We start from the raw sequence: 22013 nt of genomic DNA on the forward strand, positions 1-22013 counted from the left end.
GGCTCGCGCCTCCCCACGCCCTCTTACGCGGCCCGAGAGGGCGCGTTCTCCCCACCTGTTCCCCCGTGTCCCCTTTTCCCTAGGCGTCGGTACCACTGCTGCCTTCTCTGGACTGATATCCCTCCGCCGGGCACCTCCGCCCCGCCAGGCCCCGCCCTCGGGGCACCCCTACTCCGCCTCGAGCCGCGTTGTGACCCGCGGCTGCTTCCCCATCCCGCCCACACGTCCCTGGTGGGGCGGAGCCGTCGCCGCTACTATGGCGTCTCGGGCGCTGTTGGCGAAGAATCAGCTGCTGCAGTGCCAATAGAGAGTGAAGGAGCCGGCGGCGGGCCGGGCATGGAGAGCCTGGCGCAGCCCCCGCCGCCTCCGGGCTCGCTGAAGAGGGGCGACGGGGGCGCTGCCAGCCCGCTCCTCCTGGAAGAGGCGGTGGAAGGCGAGGGCGGCTGCAGGGACGGGCCGGCCGCGGCTGAGGAGGGCGGCGGACGGCACAGCCCTTCCCCTCAGCCGGACGCTCCTGCCCCAGCCCCTCGGACGGCGTCTCCCTCAGGGGCCACGGAAGGTAGACTGCCAGCTGCTGATGGCGTGGGGCTGGTGGCGCCGGAGAGCCCCGGAGCGGCGCCTACCTCGGAAAGCGGTTCCGCCGGGGCCGGCTCTGGAAGCAGCGGGGCTCCCAGCCCACCAGGGGAGGAGTCCCGGAGCCTGGATTCCCTAGAGTCCTTCTCCAACCTGCACTCCTGCTGTCCGAGCAGCTCCGAACTCAACAGCGACGTCGAGGAGGCAGTAGCCGTGGGGGCCTCCTCGGGGGACCCGGCCCCCGAGCCTGAAGGGGATAGGCCTGCGGCGGGCTCCCAGCTCCTCTCTGCTTCCAAGGAGCGCTTCCCGGGCCAGTCGGTCTATCACATCAAGTGGGTCCGCTGGAAAGAGGAGAACACGCCCGTCATCACCCAGAACGAGAACGGACCTTGTCCGTTGCTGGCTATCATGAACGTACTGCTTCTGGCTTGGAAGGTACGGTGCGGGCGCGCCGGGGCGCCTGCCGCCGCCATGGCGGGTACGCGCCGCGTCGGGGCCCGGGCGGGCGGTGCCGCCCGGGCAGAGCCGTGACCTGGAAACGCCGGCACCGCCGGGGCTAACGGGGTATTTCGTGTAGTGAGGGAAGCGTTCAGGGGGCACCTGTGCTTGAATCACTTTAATGCACCGCTGGAAGTTTGTCCTGATTAAGACGCAGACTCATTTTTGCTCGCATGGGAAACTTGCAGTCTGTTGCTAGTATACTGGTTAGATGTAACTGTCGTGTAGACCTACTTTGTTGCTGCCTTAAAATAGAAATAAAAGTCTACGTGATGCATTATTAAACTGAGCAGTATATGGTTTGCAGATATGAGGGTTTCTTGTGAGTAAACATTATTATTTATAGCACTGAAAACATAGCTGGTGCTTTGGAGAAATAGGTTAGTTATTGAAGTGTATGCAGAATTGTGCAAAATACAGATTTATTCAAATTAACGGAGTAATGGGATTATATTGTACAGTTGCACAGCAAAGAATGTATTTAAATTAGCAAGTAACTAAGGTGATCTCATGTATTGCTTTGAGACCCGGAAGTTTTTGTGCCATCATGATTTATGGACTTCCTGTTTTAAAACAATTCTTTGTAACTTTTAAGCCATTAAAGTGTAAGGCATAATGTAATGATTTATATATAACAAGTAGCTACTGGAGAAGAAGGGAAGTTATAAGGTGCATTGCAAATCAAGACGGCAGTGGTACTTTTCAGGAATTTCTGGTAATTCGACCAGAAAAGATTGGTGAGCTGATAGAGTTGTTGAATACTAAAGCTTTACAAAAACATTTAATATTTCGGTATCAGGGGGAAGAAATTTGGTATTGGAGGAGTGTAAGGTTGTTCATTGTTGAAATACTTGATAGAGGAAGAGGTTAAATGGAAGCGATATTACAAGAATATTTTATTTCTTCTACAGGAATAACTTTGTTCAGAGGAAAGTAACTTTTCAGAAGATTAATGATTTTGAGTTATAATTTTTGCTCGTTTTCCTAAGTGAAATAGCTCATATATTAAGAGCAAAGCTATGGGTACAGTGATGTAGATACTTAGCCATCGGTGAAAGCAATACAGGGAAGTTGTGTGTGGCTCAGGTATTTAGTAGGTTCCCCTATCCTCAGAGTGTGTGGAGATTCTGTTAAGACTTCAGTATTTAACACTCACTTTCTAATACTCACTTAACACCTAGGGGTGAATGGAGGGCCTTGAACTTACCATTCCATATCGCAAAAATAAGCAGGGAAGTTGATATCCCAGAAAGGGTAGCCACCCTCCAGGAAGATCTTGACAGACTGGCCAAGTGGGCAAGAAGGAACTGTATGAAAATGAGGCCAAGTGTAGGGTCTTGCATCTGGGAACACATAACCCAGGAATGCAGCTCAGATCGGCTTGAGAGCAGCACTGGGGGTCTTGGTGGATGAAAGGCTCAACATGGGCAAACAGTGTGCTGCAGTGGCAAAGAAACTCAGCAGGGTGCTGAGTTGTGTTAATAAGGGTATCACAAACAGGGATAAAAGTGTCATTCTGTCACTCAGCTCAGCACTGGTCAGGCTGCACCTTGAGTACTGTGCACAGTTTTGGTCCCTGCTATGAAGAAGGATATGGACAGGCTGGAAAGGGTCCAGAGAAGGCCACAAGAATGATCAGGGGACTGGAAGACTTGTCATGAAGCAACACTGAGAGAACTACTGAGAGAGCTGTTGAGCTTCGAGAAGGCTTAGGGGAGACCTCATAACCATGGACAAGTACCTAAAGGGCAGCTGTCATGATGAGGGAGACTCCCTTTTTACCAACAGTCACATGGTAAAGACAAGGGGCAATGGGTACAAGTTGCTACTGGGGAGATTTGGACTGGATGCCAGAAAATTTTTTTTCACCACTCAACCTGGACATTGGAATAAACTCCCAAGGAAAGTGGTGGATTCCCCTATGTTAGACAGTTTCAAGGCCTGGCTTGACAGGGTGCTGGGCTATCTCATTTAGGCTATATACTTACCCTGAAAGGTTGGACTAGATGATCCTTGAGATCCCTTTCAACCTGGTATTATATGAATTGTGCTGTGTGGTAGTGTTTTAAAAGAAACAGCTAATTACAGGAGTTTCTTCTTTAACATTTAATTTAGTGGGAGCATATATATGGGACAGCACTGGCCTTGTGTGTTTCAGTTTCAGGAGGTTTTGTTCCTTAGCCTCCTTAAATTTGATTGCTTTCTTCTGCTGTCTCCCATACAGAATTTTAACTGACACTCTGTTCTGAACAAATACTGCATTAGTGAAGATTACTCTGATACCAAATTTTATAAATAAGTGAAAAATCAAAATTCCTCTTCAGAATGCAGGAAGAATTTTTTGTTGCTGTGCCTATGTAAAACCTCAGCAGAATTTACATGAGTTGTACTCAGGCAGCATAGTTGGTGAAACTGTCATCCCATAATTTATTATTTATATGCTCAAAGGTTTTCATGTTGGTGGTCTATTTCCCTTGCTTAGAATTGATTTTCTTAATGAGTGCCTTTCTGAACCACCTTGACATTGTTTGGACTGGCAAGCTTATTGTCAGATCATCTGCACCTCAGTGACAGTACATATCAAGGCTAAGGGTGGACATATTCCTGTTCTTCTCACTTCTCCAGAACCAAGATGAACACTAGGCTGAGTCAGGTAATTGTAATGCGGGATCAAGGAAGCCGACTAGGAGACAAAAATAGGTGAAAGCAGAGCAAGAATACTATGTTAGGTGGAAAGAAGCTATGTGACATGGAGGGTGGGGGGAAGAAGGAGATGAGGAGGGGAAATAAAATCACAACAGAAGATGTGAAGGTAAACAGTTAAGATTTGGGCTCTCTTTTTTTCTATCAGCCACTAACTTTCCTTCTCAGAAATGTGTTCTCACAAGGTTGAGAGTTTGGTCATCCTGTAGGTAGGTAGTTGCAGTCTCAAATAAATTCAGATAATGTATGCAAATGCTCAAAATTGAGAAACAGTTGAAGTAGAAGTTTCCAAGTTCTCAGAAATAATTCCTGTAGCATGGCCATGCTCCCATTATTCCAGAATGGGTGTGATAATCTTGAAATCCAATACTGTGTGTTGTCTGTGCTTGTGCAGCAGTGAGATGTGAATTCCCTTACTTGTTTGTGACAAGTGGCATGTAAAGATTTTTGTTCTAAGCAAATAGTTTATTTACTGCTTAGGAACTAGTGGGAAGTCTTTAGAGGGCGTGTAGACCACAGTCACGGAAATGGTTATGCCTAAACATTCAGATTAACATTTGGCCATGTTAAGAAGAACTTGCTTTTTCAGGTTCAGTGTTTCTAAATGCCAGCTTCTTACTTCAATGCTATAAGTATTGTTTTGACTTTCTTTTTGTATGTCTCAGTCGCCCTGCTTCAAAACATCTTTTCAAGGTAGCCCTCACTGAGTACAGAGAGACTATAGGTAGTTTAATTAGTTTGAAGGATTGCAATAACATGAAGACTTAAAATGTCCCTTATCTAAGTGTGCCATATACTGAAAATATTTCTTCCTAGTGGTTATGAAAATCTTGTTCATTAATGCAGTAAGGTTGTTCTCTGTTCCTAGTCATTCAGGTTTTATTATGCTGGTTGCAAGTAATGTTGATATTAGAGGGCTAAGATATTTAGGAATACAGGTATAAAGATTACTTAAAAATAATTGATTTTTATGAAGTGCTGCATCTGTGTGCTCTCATGTTTGAGACAGTAGTTTATCAGCACTCAGGTTTTTGAAAATTCTGAAATAGTAGCACACATTGGAACTGTTCAGATTCCTTTTTTTGTAGTATCAGGTTTTGGAACTAAACTGGTGATAAAACTGCTACCTCTCTTTTATCCTCCACTTTCAAGTGTGTCTGTATATACAACTTTAAGGTGGTAAATTACAGAAGCTGTGTTTTAAAATGTTACAATTATGAAATAGGTGTTTTTTTTTCTGAAGTGCTTTTACAGATTGCCTGTATAAGCTTAACTTAAAGGTGGTTTAGCATTTAGAAGGTAGAGTTCAAGAGTTCTGCTTATGAAAGTGTTGCAGAAGTGTTCTTCTAAATAAAAAGAAAACAAAAGAAACTTGATACCAACTTGAGAAAGTAATTGCTGTGCAAAACAGTATGGCAGTTGTTTAGGGCCCTGTGATGGAAATGAAAACAGGAGTGTTGAAACAAACATTTTAAAATGCATGCTTGAGCGTGGGTTGTCTTCTCTGATGTAGAGTAGCATAGGATGCTCTTTTTCAGCTTGTCTGAAGATGGCTCAGTTTTCCCTCAGACCTGTGGCTCACTATGCAGTAAAGCTTTTAAATACTTTTTGTGATATTCGTTAGGTGTAGTTCATGCACCACTTTCTGGTATCTTCTGAAATTACCTTAAACTGTAATTTCTTGTTGGGGTAGCATGGGGCAGTCATCAGATGCTAAAAGCTTAAGGGATGCCCTGTAATTTTACTGTGTGTTTCTTAGGTAGGCTGTGATATCATGTAGTTGAAGAATTCTGTGAATCTTAACACATTGCACAGAAATTACACATTTGAAATGTCTAGGGACAGAGAAAATTGCTTCAAAACCTTAAGGGAAAGCATAATGTAACAAAAATATTACTGCCTTGAGAAATGAGTCCATACAGAATATCTTGGCTTTACAACTGTTTATGTAGGTGAATAATCCCAGCAGCATATTTGACAGTGTCTTTAAAAGACTTCTATCACAGTCCTCCCAACAAATTGAAAGTTTGGGGGCTGGTGTTCCTTACATACTTAGTTCTACTAAAATTTCAGAACCTTTTAGAATTGTATAAATTACCTATTTAGGTGATTGTAAAAATCATCTAAGTGTTATTATTTCTGTTTATGCTTAGGTGTATCCAAACTGAGGAGATGAGAAGTTGAGTAAAAAATTTCTGCTTAGACATTTTTAGTTTTAGGTTTTCATAAAAATAGCTTCTCTTTTTTTTTCTTCCTGAGGAGCTGACTACAATATGCTCCTGCTGACATCCATTTGATTTGTTGGAGCCTGTAATGGTAGTGCCTGCTCTGAGGTTTGGCATTAGCCCTTTGCACGTGACCCGCTTTTTCTTGTTGCTCAGCTAAACCTCCTTATGGTCAGAATTGGCACAGATTGCACATGTGAACTCGGCCTCCAAAGGCGAGTTGCTGGTGAGCTTGTGATGAATGCTCAGTAGAGGCCTTGGCAGCCTTCCTCTGCATCTGTGTGCTGAGCTGAGCTTACAGATCAGTAGGCCTGTACTATGCGTTTCCCAGAACCAGAAGCCTGCTCAGAGGGATTGAAGGAAACCTGGTTGAGGAAAATGTTACGTTTATTGGAGTGGCACCATGTACTTTCAGGCTGCTGTGTGGTGAGTTTATGAAGCTGTTCCCGTAAGGCAAGAGATACATATTTGCAGGGAGTGTTAACTGATGTTTGTCAAGGCTATTTGAAGATAATCTTTTTCCTCTGCTGGAACACTGAATTCAGGAGAGTTCTGTATCTTAGATAAACATGTGCTGAGACTATAATAATAAACCATTAGGAGTTTGCATGGTCCGTTTCTATATGCATATTATTTTTGGCACTCTGTTTTTTTTAAGCCCATCTGAAGAGTGGGAGAATACAGCAGAAAACATTTAAAGTTAGTGTTATGTGGTTTCCCAAATTTATAGTGTAATGCATAAAAACTGTAAGTTGTACTAGACATGCTGTTCAATATGAAAAATGTGTTTACCAGTCTTATAACAAACGCAGCTAAACCTTACCTTATGTTATAGTTGGGTGAGAAGCATTTAGTTTACTACTCCTCAATGTAGGTAGTTAGGAAGAGACATCAGGGCAAAAGACCTGGAAACGGCAATAAAAAGGGTGGGGTGTGTGGGGTGTGGTGTACAAAAAATGTGTGGAAGTTGAGGAAACATGTTTTTCCAAAAGCATCAAGTGAATGTAAAATCTAGTAACTAAGCATTGAAACCCATTGAGAAAACTTGAATAGATTATTATGGACAGCAACACATTTTACTACTGTTGCTTGCATTGTTTGCTTGTGTTGATTTATATGGAGAATTACTGTGGTTTTGTATGATTTTCATCCCCCTCTCTCGCTTAAGTTTTAAGATGTTTTTCTTTCCTGCTTCCCTTTTGTTGTACATTTCCTGCAGCTTAAGTCCTTGCAAAGAAGGTCTGAACAGTTAGCAAATACCGTGTTGGTTCTGTAACTTCAAATTAGCTCTCTTTAGAAGTACTTACAACTGTGCTGTAACTTGTTAGTTCACCTTAAAGACGGGATCCACAAAACACACCAGCCCTAAAATTATGATATGAAATAATCCATTGACTTTGTTTAGCATTAAATTAACTAGTTAATATTGAGATTTATCTTATTAAAATATCCAACTATACGAGATGTTGCAGATGTGAGTAAAACTGCTTTGCTTCTGCAGTAGAAAAAAAAATTAACACTGCAGTTATGAGGAAGAATTCAGATTGTTAACCAATGATACATTTAATGCCTCCTTTAATTCCTGAAGTCTGAAACATTAGTACATTTATGCCATGAGTACACAGAGGCAAAATACAGATAATGTGAAATTAATTGTGCTTGCTAGCTGCCGTTTGTAGTGTAAGCATAGTTCTAGATTCCCAAATGTTGGTGCATAGCACAAACCCTCAAGCAGTGCTGGCTGAGCTGCTGAGAATGATTTTTAAATAAATAAGAAACAAAATCTAGCTTCAGTACTTAAAGAATCATCACAGTATTTTGCTCATAGTGGAGGGAACAATGCTAATTTTTCTTCATTTTACTACTATTTCTAGTCCTGGAACCACTTGAGGCGTATCTAGCATAATGAATTCTGTTCTGTGCTGATACATTGATGTGGTTTAGGAGCTGTAATGAACCACACCCATCTCAGGGGCGTGTGCATCTAATGTTTGTGAAGCTTTGAATGCTGCCAACTCGGAAGTTTAAGAATCAGCTTTTTTTAATCTGTGGTCTCGTTATTTACATGGCACAATGTATTACATGAATGCTCAGTGTGAGTATTATTAACAGGATGAAAATGTATTAGTGAAACTTAGAGGAATTTTGGGAAGAGGTTTAGAAATTTTGTAAGTTGCAATCAGTTGTCACTCATTTAAAAGATATTTTCAAAAATTCATGTGCTTATGCAAGCATGACATGTTTAATTCATCTAATTTTGTACGAGTTTGCCTCCTTTTGTATGAATTTGTGCCTCACTGATTTTCTACTTTTGTAACATTTTATGCTTTCATTCACTTTCTTCCCCAGATCCCAGCACTGTCAGCTTCTTTCTATGTCCACCATCTATGGCTTGATCAATGTGTGGCATATGCTGTGGGGCCAACTCTGACCTCAGTAAGGGCATCTTTCTTAGCCAGTGTATAAATAAGGCCATTTAATGGAACCCCTTTTAAACCCATATGTTTAACATTGGCCTTTTGTCAAATATGATTTAAGATTGGTGGTGAGATACATTTAGTGCAATCATGCATCATTTTCTTTGGGAAGTTATTAAAATAGCTTAGTTTTTGGACTGGGAGGGAAATCCTCTCCATCGTAATGTGAACAATGTAATGTGTTGTTACAGTGTGTCGTGGTTTGAATGCTGCATCAGAGGCTTTATATGTATTGTTCTTCCATCTCATGGCTTTCTACTTAGTCTTTCCTTTCCACAACCATGGAAATAGTTGCCTACTACATCTTAAGCATGAGTTGACAATCTAACATCATGTCTTTCAATCTTTGTTAAGGAGAACATTGATAAGTGCTGAGGAACTTAACTAAAGATTTCCTAATAAAATACCAAACTTTCTAAATTTTGCTGTAGTAAGGTGTTGAAGAGAAATAGGATGAGAGGATAAAAAATGGAGGAGAAAACCCCCCAAAATCCCAAGCTGTTTTTTAGGCTCTGTAAAAACAAAATTCATGTTTATGCAAAGAAAAATTGACGATGCTATGGTCAACACAGTCCTGTGATCTTGCTTCAGATTGCCAGAAGCATGCCTTCATGTGTGTTTGTGCTTTATCTATTATTGCAGGGAATTATGTAAATAGACGTTTACAACCAAAACATTTACTCAGGATGGAGGAGTTAAATATACAAGAAGCTTTTGGCTCTGGCTACTGTGAAGGTGGTTGGCTTTAGGAGGTGACAATAACAGAAATAGGTCAGGAGAGAAGGGAATGGAAGCTTCGCCACAGAGTTGTATGCCTGGTCGCTCTGTATGGAGTTAAACCAAACCTTTGAAATGTGAGCATGGAGTGAGAGGCTGGGAGGTAATTTTCTCATAGCTGCATGAATCTTGGCTTCCCTCTCCCAATAGCTGCTGGCTGTATCCAGGAACTTCTTGAGTTGTAATAAAGGCAGGAAGTCAAATGGCTTTCCTGAGTAAGATGAAGTGTGGCTATAGTTTCTGTTCAACCTGGTTGCTTTAAGCTGAACTAGCACAGTGAGCAGTGTGAAGCCCTTATAAATTCGAGGGGAATGCTGGTGAAAAGTTTTGGGAGCACTAAACAGAGCTGCAAGTTGGGAAGTACTGTGTGCATCTGGTTTTGCTAAAGCAAAATGCCTTATTAATCTCTTCTTGTAGCTGTTTTTTTATCAGAGGTCCTGGAAACGTTCTTAGTGCCAGTGCATTAATGCTTTTATGAATTGATAAGGCAAATGCAATCAGAAGACTTTCATCTAGAAATACCTTATTGATACTTTCTAAGTTGTAGTGTTAAAGAGAATATTATTTTGTTTCCACAGATTAAGCTGCCACCAATGATGGAAATCATAACAGCTGAACAGCTGATGGAATACTTAGGTTAGTAATTACAGTAACTGGTTTTCAATTATATACTTACTAGTGAGTACTAATATGGGACAATTATTTTATTTCTTTACTATTTTATTCAGCTTTAAATGAATGCATGCTTCAGGAAGACTACTTATAGTATTCAGTTACTCATGCTTTTCCTTAATTGCTTTTAGAAGGTTTTTTTGTACTGCTTTCCTAAGTGCTTAGTGTAGTGATGCAGCTGATATTGCTTAATACACCAACATACTGGTAGGCTTAAACTTATTCATGTCTCTTAAAATGTTGTTTTGTTGTAGTTGACAGAATATAATAAGTTAACTGTGCCTTTGTCTGCAGTAACTGTAATCCTTGGTCGTGTGACCCAATTAAAATAACAGGAAAAATTAATTTAATCACAGTGGTTAGTCTTATGTGCAAGCACTAATCTGTTCCTAGATTGTGTTCAGCAAAACTGTAACTGTTTTCATCTGTTATGTCTGTAATGTCAGTAGCCTGGAATGATCCAATTTTAAAAGTGCAGTTGTGATAGTACTTAAGCTTCATATGCTACAGTTCATTCCCTTTGTAGCCTAACAAATATAAAATGTTTCACCTTAATAAACTAAGTTTGGGGTTTTTTTCTTTATCACGAGTGAAAAAAACCTTTTTATTTCTCTTTGCTTTGTAAAGAACGTTCTGTTCAACAGCATATTGTTGAATCAGTGGAAGAAAAAAGTTAATTACATCATTTCAGAAAAATGTCTTAAATCCTGCTGCCTTTCTAAGCATTTCTTCTAATTGCATTGATAGACTTAATGTCTCAAGTCACTGCAAAATCAGTTGGCTAAACGTGTGTATTCTTTCTTGAAGGTATGTGTTAGTTTCTGGAATTACCAGATTGAGTAACAAAATTATTTGCTCAAATGACTTAGGTTCCTATTCAGTCAACAGGATTAGCAGTTGCCAAATAGTTCTTTTACATCTCAAACCCCCCCCAACCAATCAGAAACCCTTCCAACCACTTTCAAGAACCTTAATTTAAAAGATTATAAATTAGGAAACCTGTAATGATATTGTTCTGTGAGTAGAAACTTAATATTTTAGGAAGGGAGAAAGGTAATAAATAATAAAAAACATTGAAAATCAGAAAATGAGAGAGATCCAGTTTATGGGTATGAGTCACTTAAAACGTTACGTAAATCTTGAACCCAGCATGTTGATTAACTGATAAATTATCTTTGTGTTGTAGCCAGATATAATACAGGTCTTTCAGAATTACTGGTGCATGCAAATATGACAAAATATAAATAATATCTAAGAGGATAAGTAGTTGCATTTTTAAATTGTTACATAAGATACAGTGGTATTGTGAACTTTGGACCTTTTTGTATTATGAAGTTGAAGAACAGAGGGAGGTAAATTTCTTAATGATGAGAATATTGGTATGATAGCCCAAGAGATTATGAAATGCTGTATTAGTAATGACATTGGCCATTTGAATTTGGTTTCTTAATAAGATCTTACTATGGCTTTTTAATATTTGTATTTTCTTCCATAATTATAATTCAGGTTATAAACCAATGCAGTCTCATAAATTTGATCAAAAACTTCAGTGGTGTTATTTATGGTCAGTCAGAATTGTTCATAGAAATATTGAAGATTTGAGTGTGGAATAAACTTTTTGTGTTGTTTTTTTTAGGAGACTATATTCTTGATGCAAAGCCTAAAGAGATATCTGAAATTCAGCGTCTGAATTACGAGCAGGTAAGGAGCTGCTCCTAAAACAGAATTGCTTCTGTCTGAAAGAACTAAAGCTTTTTTCTCACCTATGGTTTTTTAGCATCTTTGTGGGAAAAAAAAAAAAATCATAAAACCCATGGTTTGTAGCTAGTTTTTCCTTTTTTTTTTTTAATAGACTTCATATCTAGTATTACATGTAAAGTATTATTTAAAAATATTTTTCTTATCACAGATGTCTTTCTGTGTTAAAGAAACATTGTTATTTAAAAAAAGTTGTTGTAATATGTATTGGAACAAATTTTTGAAACACTCTGTAGTCACAGCTGTATTCTTGATTACTCACGGAAGAGTGATTTAAATATGTTATAGATGTTAGCTTTCAAGCTAGTTATAGGCCTTTTATTGCTCTCAGTGTTGAAAACTGGAATATCTTAGGATAGTTGAGATTAGAATCAAGACTGAATGTGGATTCTTTTAATAATAATCCAAAATATGACTTCTATCAAATTTTATGAATTATTTTGGCAGTAACAGAATTGGCTATTTTTTCACACGATTCATTGCTGTAGAACATTACAGCTAGAATCAACTTAGAGCAGGTTGATGAAAACTATATAGGTGATTAAAGTACAACCTCTGTGACTTTTGTGTGCTCAGATACACTGGTTTACCATGTAAATGTCACAAAACTTTTTCTTAAATATTTAGGAAATCTTTTCCTGGTAATAGAAACTACACAACTGTGCAGTTGAAGGGCTACAAGCAGAACGCTCTCGTTATTAGCAGTCATTTGCAAGTGCAGACAGCGGATAATGATGACAGTGTTTTATACTTATGCTTTATCAAGTGGTTAATAAGTTTTTCTGTGTAAGCTTCAAGTCTTCTAGGAGCTTTCCAGGTTTAATCTGCCTAGTAACAAGGAAATATGTCTGCTTATAAACTTCATGAGTTTTCAGATTTCTCAAGTAGGAGCAGGCTTCTTGTTGTACTGTAATTTTATTACAAAGAACGTATAAACTTCAATACCAGTGAGAAGAGTACCTTATGCCATTAACTAAAGTGCAGAGATGGTGAGCTTATGTTCACAAAAACTCCATTTTTGCTCTGTGCCTTAATGTAACCATGGTGTTGCATGTGTAATACCTTATGCAAAGATCTGTAGGCAAGACCACTGTACACAATCTGCTTACACAATTTTTGCGTAGTAGTTCTGGTTTAGAACTCTGTTGCATGCAGAGAGATGTCTATAACTTCTTCCAAGAACTGGGTAACAGTCATCATTCCAACAGATGCAAAACTGCTTAGAATTCGATTGTGAAGTATTGAATGATGCAGCCGTTTGACTTAACGTATTTACTTAGTGTTTTATGTTTTAATTGGTTTTAACTAGTGTGTGTTTTATTGGTACATTCTTTATGATGCCAAGTTTCAAAATGCATAGACCTATTTCTTAAACCCATTTTTAAAAAATACTAAGATCTGCCTTGCATTCTAATACACAAGCTTGTGTTGGCACTCAATCTATTAATGTGCACACTGTGTTGCAGAAGTAAATATTCAAGTTAATGCTTTGGTTATATTATTGTTGAGTGGATCCAGTTATTTATAATCTCCCTGCATTTCGGCAAGTTGCTTTTAATTGGATAAAATAACTCATTACTATGTACTCTGCTTATGCTTGCTTAGTCTACCTAGCACTTATCCTTTATAATCATCATCCTTATTCTTAGTTTTATCTCTTCCCTTACTGATTCCAGTAACTGTAGTTAACTGTCATTGTTTAAAGAAAACAACATAGAGGCAACTGTCTCTATCAGTAGTTTTAGTCCATGAATCTTTTAAGTTTCTGTGTTCTTCCCAGTCTGTATTTCTGGGGTTTGTCATGCTTTTTTCCTCAGAGTTGCAATCCTGAATTCCTCTTAAGCAACAATTGCAAAATTGTTTGAATATTGCAAAACAGAACAACCACCAAAAAAAAAGGTGAACAAATTCAAATGGAAGAACACCAAACAAACAAACAAACACTCCAGTTTCCCTTTTGCAAATACTGCAGATAGTTTCTGGTGATATTCTTTGTGGACTCTTCTCACGTGGTGGAAAATTCTCTTTTCCTGTGTGTCTGGAAACTTGCTGATCCATTGGTTCTAGAGACTTATCTCACAAAGCACTTTTTTTTTTTTGACTCGTCTTTACTTTTGATTAGGTCTTCATAGCTTCATAATTGCCCCTAGAATTCCATTGGGATCACTGCTATAACAAGCTTTACTTTCATGACTTGCTTCCACAGTATAATCTGCATGCCATTTACAGGTATGCACAAAATAAGATCATAAACCTTTTTCTCTGAAACAAAAAGATCAGATTATTGGGTTTTGCCACTTTAAGTACTGAATACTGAATCCCCAAACTGGAATTGGCAAGTAGATCTGTGTAGATCTATTTTGTTTTGTTAGCTCATTATGTGGTTCCTGCATTAGGAATAGTGTGGCCAGCAGGAGCAGGGCAGTCATTGTGCCCCTGTACTCTACATTGGTTAGGCCACACCTTGAGTACTGTGTCCAGTTCTGGGCCCCTCGGTTTAGGAGGGACGTCGAGACACTTGAACGTGTCCAGAGAAGGGCGACGAGGCTGGTGAGAGGCCTTGAGCACAAGCCCTATGAGGAGAGGCTGAGGGAGCTGGGATTGTTTAGCCTGGAGAAGAGGAGGCTCAGGGGTGACCTCATTGCTCTCTACAACTACCTGAAAGGTGGTTGTAGCCAGGAAGGGATTGGTCTCTTCTCTCTAGCAACCAGCACCAGAACAAGGGGACACAATCTCAAGCTGCACCAGGGGAAGTTTAGGCTTGAAGTGAGGAGAAAGTTCTTCACGGAGAGAGTCATTCGTCATTGGAATGTGCTGCCCAGGGAGGTGGTGGACTCACCATCTCTGGAGGTGTTCAAGAGGGGATTGGACATGGCACTTGGTGCCATGGTCTAGACATGAGGTCTGTGGTGACAGGTTGGACTCAATGATCTTTGAGGTCTCTTCCAACCTTGGTGATACTGTGATACTTCACCTTGACTTAAAGGCAAGACTTAAGAGGGGAGAAAAACCAGATGCAGTTGATGAGTGTCTTGGTCCGGAGAGGGAAGGAGACTAGTTCTTTTGAATATTCCCGTGCTGTGAAATTAATCGGCACAAACGAGGCCAAAATATCAACAGCTAGACTATTTATTACATAAATAAAATGGAAATAAGAAGGGGAGAGGGAGAAGATAGAGAGGGAGAGAGAGAAGAGAGAGAAGAGGAAAGGAATCATATTACCACACCCCTCACCCACCCCAAGACAGTTTGAGTCTGTGGAGGAAAGGTGCTGCATGAGGTGCTGGGTTTGTGCTGAGGCTTTGGCTGGAGATGCGATGTGATCCCTCTGGGCAGCCTGGGTTGTAGAGAAAGGGTGCTGAGGCTTTGGCTGGAGAACAGATGAGGTCCCTCTGGGCAGCGTGGGTCAGCTCCATGAGTAGAGGACATGGAGAGAGGGTTCAGTCTGCTTCCTTCCTTCTCAGCGGCATGGTCCTCCTTCAGCGTTTTTCTCTCTGCGTTTTTCTTCCCTCCATTGCGGTTTTCTTCCCCTGCGGTTTTCTTTCCTATAAGCCAGTAGTGGTCAAGTCTTTTATACAGTTTTTAGTCCTTAGGTATGTGTCCAAGCATTGTCCCTCAGGAATTCAGGAGCCAGGAAATCATAAGTATCCAGATATCGTTCCCCAGGAAGTCTTTCTGTGTATTCCTGTGAGTTTGGACAGTGGTCTGGATGGAGGGGGAGGGGGGGGGGGGGGGGCGGCCTCCGCCTCCTTCCTCTCCATCTCCCTGCCTACCCACTTATCACACATCAGGAGACAGGTGGAGAGTCCATTGACTCATCACCCTCCCTTCCTGGGGGTATCTGATAGCTGTCTTGAAGGCGTGATGGCTGGGTCCTTGGGTCATTGTTATAGGCCAGCTGCAGGCCAGTGTTATCACGATGCAATCGCAAGGTGATTTGCATCCAGGATTGGTACTGTCTGGGCAAGCAGCAAGTGATTTTATCTTTGAGTCACACCAGGAGTAGACTCTTACAGAGAGGCAGAGTTCTTTGCAAATTTCTTCTGGCACAGTGAAAACTAATAATGTGAAAATACATTAAAACAGCTGTTCAGCTAATTTCCCCTGCTGTAATTTCTTTTTTTCCCCTGAAAATTGAGTTAGTGACTACTAAATGATGAAGGGTTACAAGAATAACCACCAAGTGTACAAAGCTCTACTTGCTCATCTGTTGTTTTCTGTTTCTGCTGTCAGAATATGAGTGATGCAATGGCGATTCTGCATAAGTTACAGACGGGTCTGGATGTCAATGTGAAGTTCACAGGTGTGCGAGTGTTTGAATACACACCTGAATGCATAGTGTTCGATCTTCTTGATATCCCCTTATACCATGGATGGCTAGTGGATCCTCAGGTAATGAATTTTTTTCCCCTAATTCAAACCATACAAGTTATCCTGAATTTTTCTGGGGAGAGCTGTTTCAGAATTTTGACTGATGTCAGTATATATGGTAAGAGATTATTATTTTTTTTAAAGTCTGTTCAGGAAAACTGTATTTTTTTCAGAGGGTGGTGCATGCAGACTGTGCATGTTTTTTTGCTGTAGTAACTGTGCAGAGAGTAGGTCTATAGTCAAGGTAACTTTCCAAACCTGTGCTGAATTTGTGACTGTGTAAATGGGAATAATTTTTCTAGGGGAGACAGCAGAGGTTTGGCATTTCAGTCATTGTTTTTGATAGCTCATTGGAGAACACTTGGATGAAATGCAAGATTAGTTTCCTCCTTTCTTTGATTTTGGTTTATTAGCAACTGCTTTTGAGAGCTGTAAGTGTTAGAACTGATTGTAGATAACCACATCTTCAACAAACAATTTATTTCTAATGGTACTGATTACTAAACAGTAAACTGGTGCTGTTTACTTAGGGGACAATTGTTCAATTTGACTGGAATAATCTGTTAGATTTCTCTTTCTTTTTGTGCCTTGTTCATAAGTTGTTGTCCTCTTGTCCGCTTGGACTCCCTACCTCCAGCTGAGCCAACTGATGCCCATTTCTCTCTTCCATCTGCTTTAGCAACACCTTTTTATGTTAAGTGTTAAGGATTTAAAATGACCTATGAGGCAGCAAAATGTAACAGTCTGGGCTAAAATGTTTTTGCTTAGTACTTTTAGAGGGACAGTGTTCTTCCTTTGAAACGCTTCTTACTTCCTTATGAATAATTGCCATAGATTTACAGTTGTATTCCATTCTTCACAAAGGTAAATTATCTGTTTTGTATGTTGTTCCTTCCTGCTCCAGGTTGCTGACATAGTAAAAGCAGTTGGTAACTGCAGTTACAATCAGCTGGTGGAGAAGATAATTTCTTGTAAACAGTCAGACAACAGTGAACTGGTCAGTGAAGGTGGGTAATGGTGTGGGCTTTTTTTCCCTGTGCTTTATCAAACTACCTATCCTATCAAATCATAGTTAGGTGTTTTGTATGTAGAGATTCAAGTCTGAAGAACTGCATTCTGTCTGTTAAACTTGTTGCCCTGGGCTGGCAGACTGCACTGTGCCTCTCTTGTAAACTTCTGATGCAATTTCCAAACCAAGGGTCCACCTTATTTTCTTGCTCTATTAAATAAGCCTTTAAAAAGCTGCAGTGAACTTCCTTTTATGAAAAGGTATTATGGGCAGCATTAAGATTTCAACTTGTCTACATCTCTTACAGTTAGAGTATAAATGATACACTACATGATGACAAGGAAAAAAATGTGTAATGTAAGGACCAGATACAGCACTTCTAAACATGAGAGGGTTATCTGCAATGCTGAGGTTTTAGAACTTTGATCTCCTTTTCTCCTGAGTATTTCCTTTAGATTTGTGGCAATATGGGGGCATATCAGGAAAAATATTGTAACCAGGTTTTACATGTTAGGAGGCATGTAATAGACACACATAACAATTTCTATTGTTTTTTTTCAGGATTTGTAGCTGAGCAATTTCTAAATAACACAGCTACACAGTTGACATACCATGGACTGTGTGAGCTGACTTCAGCTGTCCAGGAGGGAGAGCTTTGTGTGTTCTTCAGGAACAACCATTTTAGCACCATGACCAAATACAAGGTATATTCAACATTTTCATCTCTGCTGTTGCAGTTTATGTTCTCATTTCAAAGCAATCTTGCTTTTCCCATCTTGAGAAATTCCAGTTTGCTGTATGTAGATACTTGTTCTGTTTAATCTAGGGTGTGTAGCAAATGCTACTTGTGAATTGATTACAGTTTTTTAGATGGCAGGATACATTATAACTTTGAATTTCCTTGTAGTTCATCCCTTTATGTTCAGTTTGCTCCCTGTGTTAATTCCCTTTGTGGCTATGAATAATTATAGTATCATAGTATCAGTCAGGGTTGGAAGGGACCACAAGGATCATCTAGTTCCAACCCCCCTGCCATGGGCAGGGACACCCCACACTAGATCAGGCTGGCCAGAGCCTCATCCAGCCTGGTCTTAAACACCTCCAGGGACGGGGCCCCAGCCATCTCCCTGGACAACCCATTCCAGGGCTTCACCACTCTCATGGTGAAGAACTTCTTCCTCACATCCAGCCTGAATCTTCCCCCCTCCAGCTTCATTCCATTCCCCCTAGTCCTGTCACTACCTGATATCCTTCTGTGGCTTAAATTTACTTGGAGTTTGTGAATGTCAGTGTTAATGAATTTATTTCAATATCTTGTTTCTGAGGATGCAAAACTTTGCTTTACATTTGGGCCAGTAGAGGAGTAGCTGCTTCACGGTCATCAAAATACCAAACGTTTGGAGAAGTTTTGATCTGCATTATTGGTTACCTTTGTTAGGGAAGATGTGCTTTGAGTCAGAAACCAAGGAAGCAAAATGGTGAGAATTACAAAAGTATTCCAGGGTATGAAAAGCAAGTGACAACTTGGCTAATGCTCCTGGAATTACTTCTGCTTTGGAATGGAGAATCTTGCTTGGCGAGTTCACAATTTTATGGAGCACTTTCATCCTCATGCAACTTTGCCTTTACTAAGATGATAGTGTATTTTTATACTTGTGACTTGGGTAGAAACTGGCATGGTCAGAGTGACTCCTAGGATTTAATTATTCCATTTTCTTCAGTGATAAATGTGAATATTTTTCAGTAAACTTTTCACTCGTTTGTAGTGTCAAATCATCCTCCAAGGGAGACATTTCTCTCAAACACAAATGGGAGTCTTTACCTTTGTACAGTACTCTTGAAATGATACTTTGGTTATCTGTTATGTAATAAGTCTTTAATTTCTCATACACTTGCTTTTATGATTAATGGTACTAAATGCAAAAAAAAGGGGAGTATGTAACATACTAAAATGTTAAGGAGCCACTGTTTTTTCCATTTATTATCTGGTCATATTGTATAGCTGTGGTGAATGACACTAATTTTTCCATTTGACAGTACTGTTCCTTTTTACTCCCTCTGTTAATCTTGACTGTCAGTGTTTATCTTTGACGTTTTGAATAACTGCTCATAAGATCATCCCGAGATAAGTGTTTGAATAGTCCTGATAAATAATCAACTCAAGTAACACATTGGTTCTCTAATAGCTTCCTAGAGCACATGTAAGAATTATTTTGAATCTATGTAACCCCTTAAACCAGTAGGACAGGTAAAAGGATGTTTCTCCTCCCTTTCTCAGTTTGAAATAAAGAAAAAAGCCCTATGGAATATATCTGTTAAATTGTTACATTTCTTGGTGTGCCTCATGAATGTCACAGTTTTAAGGGGTAGAGTTTTGCTTCTCTCCATTATTCTTAAATTTACCTCTTGTAGTAATTGTCAGTAGTCTGTTATGTAAGTCCATAGATTGTTTTAGGGTTGCTTTCATTATAGGAAAAAACCACCAAGGTCAACACAATTTTCTTTAGAAACAGATGGACTTTCTGGGTACAAATGGTACCCAGAGGTGCAGGAAAGTGCTTTTTTGGTGGTTGGTTTTTTTTCTTAACTTTTGAAAGGATATTCCAGATCAAATACTGAAATCCTCCTGGAAATAATTTGGTTTTGTGTTCTTGTTATTGTTCTGGTGGTGGTTTTACTTTTTTTAATATAAAATTTCCTTTGTATTAAATGCACTTTGACCCTTTGAATTATAAATACAGAATTTGGTTCGTAGAATGTAGATTTTTGTCTTCTTTGGCAGCCCAATGTTTAGATTAAAGGCCAAAAGCTGGTCTGTTTATCAGTGCTTTATAAACTTCATACTTGTAAACATACAGTTGAAATCCTTTTTCCTTTCCTTCCTCCAAAATGCAGCACTTCAACTACTTAAATATCCTTAACCCATGTTAACAATGCACAACAGGTTAAGGCAATGATTAAAGATGTGTGCCTAAATTTTAACTCTAGGAAGTAAATCCAAGCATTATGAAGTACTGAGTAAGTATATTTGAAGAATAGTGGGGTTTTTTAAAGTTGTGTTTAAGCTTTACAGACACTATTTTTAATCATCTTCTCTTTGAGAAGTCATAGGCTTTTGAAATGCTAAGTTTTGGAATGCAGGCCATTATTCCTGTGTTTCATAGTCATTATGGTGACCTTAGTTACAGCTAGTGTTCAATTTCCAGACTTTTTTTCATGGGGTTGTCACAGTTAGAGTTGTTCATTTTGCCTTGGATTTCTGGTGAGTGCTGCATTACAGAATTTGAGATACCAAGAAACTCTTTTAATAAAGACCTAAATTCTTTATTTTTAACAGTTGGCAGCAACTTTTCTGTCTGTCTTGAACTTACCTAATTATTTGCTATGGTGATATGACTAGGTGGTATTTCATATCAAGGAGTCATAAACAGACTTGATGGGCTTTTAGCTAAGATGAACTATACAAAGCACTTTGGACCTCTAGGATACTCATATGAGTGTCAAATGCATTGGTGTCACAGAGGGGAGATTTTTTTTCAGTTGCTTTACTCCTTCCTTTTACTACTTGTAATGCTGTTCTTCAGATTTTTAATTGAGTTTCTTTCACTTCATGGTTTGAGCAGTAACCATTAGTAGCTGAACTGTGGAGAAAAGTCCATCAATTCGGAAAACTGAAGAAAATGAAAACTATGAAACTTCTAGAGCAAGAAATATGCAATTTGTCTTACTCTAATATTTCCCTTCTCTCTTCCCCTTCCGAACCAATATATGGAAACATACAAACAAAACATGAAGTTAGACAGAAGGGAATTAAAGGCGTGATAGAAGCTGTGCATATATAATAAAACTTACGTATTTCTAGAAACATTTGCACTTTGAATAATTGGGAAGACTTTCTAATGTAAACATCTTGGGTACATGAAGATATCTAATGAAATTAATATGTAAACTTTTACTTGGAAGCTTATGTATATACCTGATACAGTGACTTGTAGGCTCAGGGTAGTTCTTAAGCTCAGTGGGGTTTTTTGAGGCCAATATTTTAGTGAAAGGACTTGGATTTCAGTATGCTGTAGTTCAAAGAAACTCAAATGTAGGTTGATATTAATGGCAATAAGAAAAAAAAGGGATTGCTAAGATTTTTTCAAAGCAAAGGCAAAAAACTGCTCCAAGCTCTCTTCTTTGCTTAGTTTTTCTGGAATTAGCTTCAGAATCCAGGAGTAGGTGTGAGTAATTTAAGAAAAATAGTTGATAATATTGAAATAATTCAAAGGGCAAAATAATAAGTTGAGCATATAATTTTTTCTAATAAAAGGTGAACCCAAATAGCTTTAATTCTGTTCTATATTGGTGCCATACAGTAATGTGGTTGCAATTGAGAGATTTTTAATATTTGTGGTTCTTGATTGAGGGGATTAATTTTTTTAAAGTTATATCAGAATTTTTTCAACAGCCCATCTGGTGAACTTGTTTTAGAGATTGTATGTTGAAAAACAGAAAGCATCTCTCTCTCTCTGTCTATCTATATATATGCATTTATCTGTCATTCATTAACACAGAATAATCTCTTGGGTATTTTAGAGCAGAAATGGGAGAGGTGGAGACTGGTAGTTTCCTTTGTGTATGTAATTTGAGGAGCCTGCTTTTAAAGTTTTTATTACAAAGTGTGCAGTATTTATTATTTCACATAATATCAATTTTAAAATAGAAGATTAGATTTACTAAGGCTGACAATACTTTATCCAGTTACACTGACTTCAGAGTGGCTTTCCACTGTCACATCAAAGGATTCTTTGTACTTGGAGTGCTTATTTTAGAGGGCTCTCTTACTGAAATCAGAGTTATGTGAAAGTACGAATAAACAGCACAGTATTCTGAATTCCTCTAGCTTTGCTTGGACAGTTCTTCTTCATAGCCTGCTGTTCCAGTATGTTGCATAGGGGCAAGAAC

General features: G+C 39.3%; 1 protein-coding gene across 2 annotated transcripts in view; it reads left to right on the forward strand.

The window, feature by feature from the left end:
* The first annotated feature begins 121 nt into the window (after positions 1-121).
* Positions 122-22013, forward strand: part of MINDY2 (MINDY lysine 48 deubiquitinase 2) — a 28367-nt gene continuing 6475 nt past the window's right edge. The window contains exons 1-6 of one of the 2 annotated variants that reach the window (XM_054168866.1): positions 122-1008; positions 9832-9889; positions 11562-11626; positions 15917-16075; positions 16959-17061; positions 17625-17767. In XM_054168866.1, the coding sequence (XP_054024841.1) occupies positions 337-1008; positions 9832-9889; positions 11562-11626; positions 15917-16075; positions 16959-17061; positions 17625-17767 (1200 nt within the window). In that variant the 5' untranslated portion in view covers positions 122-336. The remainder of the gene's footprint in view (positions 1009-9831; positions 9890-11561; positions 11627-15916; positions 16076-16958; positions 17062-17624; positions 17768-22013) is intronic. The other variant, XM_054168867.1, reaches the window with a different exon arrangement.

The sequence above is a fragment of the Dryobates pubescens genome, chromosome 17 (genome assembly GCF_014839835.1).
Source record: "Dryobates pubescens isolate bDryPub1 chromosome 17, bDryPub1.pri, whole genome shotgun sequence".
Classification (NCBI taxonomy): Eukaryota; Metazoa; Chordata; class Aves; order Piciformes; family Picidae; genus Dryobates; species Dryobates pubescens.